This window comes from Grammomys surdaster, unplaced genomic scaffold (assembly GCF_004785775.1).
Source record: "Grammomys surdaster isolate TR1022 unplaced genomic scaffold, NIH_TR_1.0 146, whole genome shotgun sequence".
Classification (NCBI taxonomy): Eukaryota; Metazoa; Chordata; class Mammalia; order Rodentia; family Muridae; genus Grammomys; species Grammomys surdaster.
The window spans coordinates 16,021,563-16,028,552 of record NW_021604604.1 but is presented as its reverse complement, the minus strand read 5'-3'; the positions used below and the strand labels follow the sequence as shown (position 1 = coordinate 16,028,552).

Sequence of the window (6,990 nt, the reverse complement as noted above, 5' to 3'; positions counted from 1 at the left end):
AGGGGGAGAGTGGAGAGGAGGGAGAGAGATAGGAGTGAGGGGGAGAGGAGGGAGAGAGATAGGAGTGAGGGGGGAGAGTGGAGAGGAGGGAGAGCATGAGAGGGGAGAAAGAGTATTGGGAGGGAGAGAGGAGGAGGAGGAGGATGAGGAAGCTGTTGTTGAATAACTAGCTATTTTCCTCTTTATGTGAGTCCAGAACAGAGGTGACTGATGCTGATGATAATGCACAGCAGTGCAAATGCATAGCCTAGCTTATTGGCTTATTGTGTCCAGTATAAAGCAGCATTCATATCTGGCCTCTTCTGCTTCTTCCCCCTATACCATCTGTTTCTGCTCTGCACTTCCCGCCAGATCCGTGATGAGTGGGGCAATCAGATCTGGATCTGTCCAGGGTGCAACAAGCCTGATGACGGGAGCCCAATGATTGGCTGTGACGACTGTGATGATTGGTACCACTGGTGAGTGCCCCAGAACCCCTAAGTGTTAGACCACAACACAGGTCGAGCCTGAGTATCTCAGACCAACTGAGCTCCTGTCCTGAGGACAGACAGGCTAATGGAGCCTGCAGAGTGAAATGACTCCAGAGTTAGTTGTGCTATTGTTCCAGAGCCTGGACTGTGGCTGTTCTGCTTCAGTTATCTGCCCTTTCCTACAGAAATACTTGAGAGTGTAGGGGTTCCCTCTCCTCCCTGTCACTGACATTGTCTAGGAGCTATAGACTAAGCCCACATGACTGCGTGGGCTTGGGAACAGACTCTCAAAACAACAGATTTGCTTCTGAGGCTTCCTTAGGTGTTGCCATCCAAAGATTCTCAGCCAAAATATCTTCAGCCACATTTCATTCCTTAACTGCCTCTTTGGTTATGCTTGCTATCTATATGAGAGCAAAGCCAGGTGAGTTGGGATGCTGCTAACCTCAGCACTCTTAATGCTGAGACAAGAGAATCACAAGTTTGAAACCAGCCTTGGCTACATAGTGAGTTTGAGGTCAACCTGGTCTACCTGAGACTGTACCCCAACCCCAGCCTCTCACCCCATTAAAGCAAAGCCATTGCATTATATTATTCCTGGCGGAAAGGACAAATGAACTAACTGCTCTCACCATACAGAATGTGTTATATACTGTAGCCCAAATATCTCATATTAGTGCTCGAGGCTTTGGGCAGATTTCTGTTACATATATCATTTTTTGCATTTATTTCTATTATGGGAGTGGAGCGTGCTATAGCGGTTTGCACACCATTTTAGCACATGCATGTGAAGGTCAGAGAACCACTTAAAGGAGCCAGTTCTCCGCTTCTAACCCCACCACACGGCTCAGAAGATGATGCTGTGTCCGCATGCATCGTGGCCAGTGTCTCTATCTGATGATCCATGTCACCATGCCTTAAAAATCATTTTAAAGCATCAAAAAAGAAGGGATTGACTTAAGTCAGCTGGTAGAGTGCTTCCTTAGCATGCAGGAGGAGCCTCGGGGTCCATCCCCACAGCCGCAGAAGCCGACTGGGAGGGTGCATACATCTCAACTTAGAAAGTAGAGGCAGGAAGATCAGGAGGTCAAGGTCATCCTGGGGCCAGCCTTGACTGTACCAGGAAGAAATGACCCCTTTGAAAACAGGACACAAGGACTAAAGAGATGGCTCAGTGGTTACGAGCACTGTCTGCTTCTCCTGGGGAAGTCCCAACACCCTAGGGAAGCTCACAACTAGCTGCAACTCCATTTACAGGAGTCAGACATGCTCTTCTGTCCTCAGGCAGCTCCAGGTACACATGATACACAGGAAAAATACCCATGCATAGAACACAAATAAAAACTTTGAAGTTTCTTTATTAAGAAGTGTACAGCTTGCAGGCCCTGCCTCAGAAAAAGAAAATTATAAACATAAGAAACTTGTTCATGTGAACTTGTCTTGGTGTCTAGGCCCTGTGTGGGAATCATGGCTGCTCCTCCAGAAGAGATGCAGTGGTTCTGCCCGAAGTGTGCCAACAAGATAAAGAAAGACAAGAAGCACAAGAAGAGGAAGCACCGTGCGCACTGACGTCAGCGTGGGCAGGACTGCTGCCCTGCATCGGGTCGGGGCTGGGCCAGTTCTGCCATCCTGTCTCTGCCAGGCCCTGTGGACAGCGCATCCCCAAGGAGCAAGGACAAGAACATGCCATGGCTCTGGGTGCTCCCTTCTAAAACACACGGCCTGAGCTCCCACAGCGGGTTGCTGAAGAAAAACTCCAGTGGAGGCCTGGCCTGAGGGCTGGCACCTCCATCTGCCTATTGCCAGTGACGAGTATTAATAAAGACACACACATCTGCCCTCTTGATTTCCTTTCTTCTCTCCGGAACCTTTCATTACGGTATTAGATAAGAAGGTAATGTACAAATGCCTTGACTGATTGAAGGGTGCATCACTAGCTACAGTTGGCAAGCCCGCTCCCTCTACAGTGAGATAATCATAAGGAAAGAACGCTCCAGTCAGAGGACTGGGAAATATTTTTGTGATGAGAGTATATGAAGCTCCCCTCCCACCTGACTTTTCTTACTAACGTGTACAATGTTCAGGCTTTTGTGAGATACCTTATATTTTTTAAGAAAAGGGTTTCTATCATGTCCTGTCCACCTCTGTGCAGATTCTTTTCATTTGGCCTATTTTATAACTCGGTTGCATTCTTATTCCCCTGTGTGAACTGCTGGAGTCCCCTCTCGCTGCGTGTGCGTCCTATCAACTTGTATAAAACTCTTGATACTGAGAAGAATTCCCTTCACTGTAAATAATAAATATTTATGAAGTAGTTATTTTTAAAATTTTTTTATCGTGTTTAATTCTGGCTTTCTCTGGAATCCACTGTGATTTCAGCCATGTCTGTAATTGCTGCTGTGCATAGGCAAAGAAGAGAGACAGAGGACCCAGAGCCATGCCCCTCCCTGGGCCCACACGGTGGGCGAGGACCCCAGCAACGGAAGGAAACAAGGCAATTGACATCTCGAGTTGATGGTTTAAAATTGTTTTGTTTGTTATATACTTTCTGTAAATTTCTCTCACTTTTACAAAAAAGGACATGTAGTTTCCACAAAAGTAAAAAAAAGAAAAAATACTGTAGCATTTTGTGTTTATATTGTTTTATTTCTACAGATTTGTTCATGAATATTGTGCTTTAAGGTTGAAATGAAATATATTATGAATTTTTTAAAGAAAACTCATCAAATTTCAGGGTATCACAAAACTTTATTATATTACTATACTGCCCACTATTTATTATATGTTATAGATAACTGAAATGTAAACCAAATGTTTTATTTTTAATGTAAAAAAGAACCCATCGAATTTAACTTTATTAGCATATTTTAGTGACTTTGGAATAACTATGGACTTTTACTTGATTTTGAAATAATCCCAATTTGGGCATGTGTGAAGGCTATCTTGAATGTTAGAATGTGGGATTTGAACCTAATGCAAATATATGAATAGAAATGTGATTTTTTTTTTACTGCCAACTCAATTGACGTTAGCATTATAATAACTCCTATTTTAAGATATATAATGTGGTTTCAGACATGCGGTTCTCTGCCTTGATGTTAAATTGCAGAACAGTGGGAACGGAGTCAACCTGTGAAGAGTGTGGAAGCCACCACCCTCCTTGTTCTAGAAGCCAGAAGTTTCCGTCACCGCCCCCACTGCACCCCAAGAAGTATCTATGTTGAGAAGTGTCTCTTTTCTTTTTCACCCATTAGAGGTCACTCTAAATACTTGATACAATATTTTCACATGCACAAGTATACCCGTTAGTGCTTTTTGGAGACGACAAAGGGTGGGAAGTGCAAAATAAAGATTATGGGCTGTTTCGTAGTTTGCTTTTCCATTTTCTTTATTTAGGAATTAGTTTCCTGAGGCATGCTGCATGGATCTGAAGTTGCCACGTCTAAGTGAGCAAGTCACACTCCTGAAGTAAGAAAGGAGATGCCTGGATAGAACTTCTTCCCGTCCCCCCTGTCTGAGCGCCTCCAGTCCACACAACATTTAAGAAATTTCAATCAATTTGTTGTCCCTTGCTATTTCATGGTTGCTTTCCTAAATCCAGTCCATGATTTTTATAAATGGCCTTTGAAATAATAAAACCAAAGAATCATTTTCAGGGGGCTGGATGGCTCAAGGGATTAGTAATGAAATACAGAGCCTTTCACCTCTAGGTCAGTGAGTCGAATCCAGTCCGGGTCACTAAAGACCCAAAGTTGTCACCATCTTATGACTGTTCAGTGGCCTGTGAAAAATGAACCAGTGGTTGCAGTCTCACTGGATGGATGGCTGTGACACCAACCAAAGGAAGTTTAAGAAACTGCAAAAAGAGAAGTGTGGATTAGAAAATAAACATCAATATTATGAAGAAAAGTTAAAAACTTGGTCAAAATCGTGAGAGAGAGACAGAAAGAGAGAAAGAGCGCAAATTTAAATACCACGGATTTCATGAGAGTAGAGGCAGCTTTCTTTAAATGGTAAAACCAGAAGAAGACAACTGAATAGAGGAGGATGACAGCCAGCTTTAGGAAAAAGAGAACAGTGGGGGTTTAGAGCCAGGAAGATAGGTGTCTCAGTAAGTGAAGCTGGACACACATGAGGACCTGAATTGTCTCCCAACAGAAACAGCTGGGTGTGAGGGTGGGTACCTATAACCCAGCTCTGGGGAGGCAGACATACACTTCTGGGGCTTGCTGACCAGCCAGGGCAGCCAACATGGCAGACTCCAGGTTCGTTAAAAGACCTTACCTCAATAGCAACCAAAGTCATGTAAAGGGCTGGATAGATGGGCCAGCAGTTAAAAGCTTTCTGCACTATCAGGGGGACCAAAGCCCACAAAGTCCAGATCCTAGCACCAACAGGAGGCTCACAGATGCAGGTACTGCAGCTCCAAAGGGTATGATGCTCCTTCTGTCCTCCATGGGTATCAGCACACAGATATGTGCATGCTTATACACGTATGCTTTTTTTTTGTTTGTTTTGTTTTGTTGTTGTTTAAAGTGACTTTTTAAGATTTTTTCCCCTTCCCTTCTCCCTCTCGCTCCGGCCCGGCTGGCTCTGGACCCACTTGTAAGTACACTGTCTTCAGACACCCACAAGAGGGCATCAGATCTCATTATGAATGGTTATGAGCCACCATGTGGTTGCTGGGATTTGAACTCATGACCTCCAGAAGAGCATCCATCCATCTATAACCGCTGAGCCATCTCAGCAGCCTGGTTTTGTTTTTTTTCAAGATAGGTTTTCTCTGTGTAGCCCTGACTATCCTAGAACTTACCAGGCTGACTTCAAGCTCAGAGTTCTACCTGCCTTTAGACCTCCAAGTGCTGAGATTAAAGGCATCATCCACCTCCATGTCACATTAATAACACCATTGTGGAAAGCAGTAGAGAAGGATGCCCAGAGGCAACCTCTTGCTTCCCCAAGTATACACACACACACACACCTATACTACACGTACAGTAAAGAAGAGAGTTTTGCTTTGCAAAGTGAAGGAACTCGGCTACAAGAATGTGAAGTGTAACAATCTGAAGCAAAAGAATGAGAGGTATTTCTCATTAGGAAGGCTAAACATTCCATCTTTAAAGCAGCAGCCTGTCTCCCCTTTATCCCACACCATCATTTGAATGGCATTCATACTTTCTAAAGGAGAAGGGAGGCAAAGTACTTACCCTGCCAGTGCTTTATAGAAGGAGACAGTATTCAGGAAACAGATACACAGAGGAAACTGAGACGCTCATACAGTGCGATAATCAGCTGTCAGGGACTAGGGTGGCTGGCAAGGCATCGTCTCTAGCCGACGAGGTATTTGTCTTCAGAAGGTGTCTGCCACTAAATATGGTGAGGATCTTTTTCCTCCAACTGATGTGTGATTCCAAACCTGGAGAAAATCAGAGGCTATCAGAGTATTCTGACCATGGGGCTTTTTACAGAGATAAAAATACACTGCATTACTCAACCATGTCACCCAAACCACCTTTGTTCTCCCTTCAATGGGATGATTAAACAAAGACCTACCAGCCAAATTAAAGTATAAAATGAACAGCGAGAAAGTGAAAGCTTGCCACCGAGCTTTTGCTACCGACGTTCACTGAGCATGCAGTTCTCAATACAAATAGTTTTATACCCAATCTCTTCCCATTATTGCTGTTCTCTAGAAGTTTTAAAGTAGCTTAGTTACTTTGGCTGAAGACTGAAGGAATGTCCACTTGTATAGCAGTATCAGTCATTTCTGTTAGGAAACTGAAATCCCGTTCTTTGGGATGCTTGCACTCATTTGTGCAAGTATGAGATGCAGACGTTACAACTTATGTGCAGGCCAGTAAAGGGCATTGAAATGAGAGTGGTCCATCATCTGGATGGCTTATCCTTCATTTCACTTAAATGCAACATTTAGGGTTCGGGAGATAGAGCTCCTCCTTTTGTAAAATCAAGAGGACCTTAGTTCAAATCTCTAAAACTATAAAAGTCCTGCATGGCTGGGTATGCCTGTAACCCCAGTGAGGGGCATGGACCCAGGCAAACAGATCCTCAGAGGTCACTGGGTGGCCAGCCTAGCCAAAGTAGCAAGCCACATCAGTGTCCTCCTCTGGCTGTCACACTGGTATGCAGGCATGTGCCACTACAGGCAAGCCACATACACGCCAAAAAAAGAAAAAAAGAACATTTTAGCAGAGAATGTGGTAGAACATGTGCTTGGCATAAACAAAGAAGCCCTGGATTAAATTTATATAATATCATTTTATATACATATATATGAATAAACAACAAACATATGAGTTCTCTGTGCTGGCTGGTGACATGACTCAGCAGGCAATGACGCTTGCCACCGAGTCTAAGGACCTGAGTTTGATCCCCAGAGCCCATGTGATTGACAAAACTGAGTCCTGTGTGTTGCCCGCTGGCCTTAAATAACAGGGTCCTGGCACACTGCTCCACCCAGAACACAATAAAGTAAGTGAAATCAAAGAAAGAATGCAATGAC

At 44.1% G+C, this 6,990-nt stretch overlaps 1 protein-coding gene across 1 annotated transcript in view; it reads left to right on the top strand.

Moving 5' to 3' along the window:
• The window catches only part of Taf3 (TATA-box binding protein associated factor 3), a 144,543-nt gene extending 140,704 nt beyond the window's left edge, over positions 1 to 3,839 (top strand). Inside the window, exons 6-7 of the mRNA XM_028764870.1 lie at positions 352 to 458; positions 1,922 to 3,839. Of these exons, the coding sequence (XP_028620703.1) occupies positions 352 to 458; positions 1,922 to 2,039 (225 nt within the window). The 3' untranslated portion in view covers positions 2,040 to 3,839. The remainder of the gene's footprint in view (positions 1 to 351; positions 459 to 1,921) is intronic.
• The last annotated feature ends 3,151 nt before the right edge of the window (positions 3,840 to 6,990 follow it).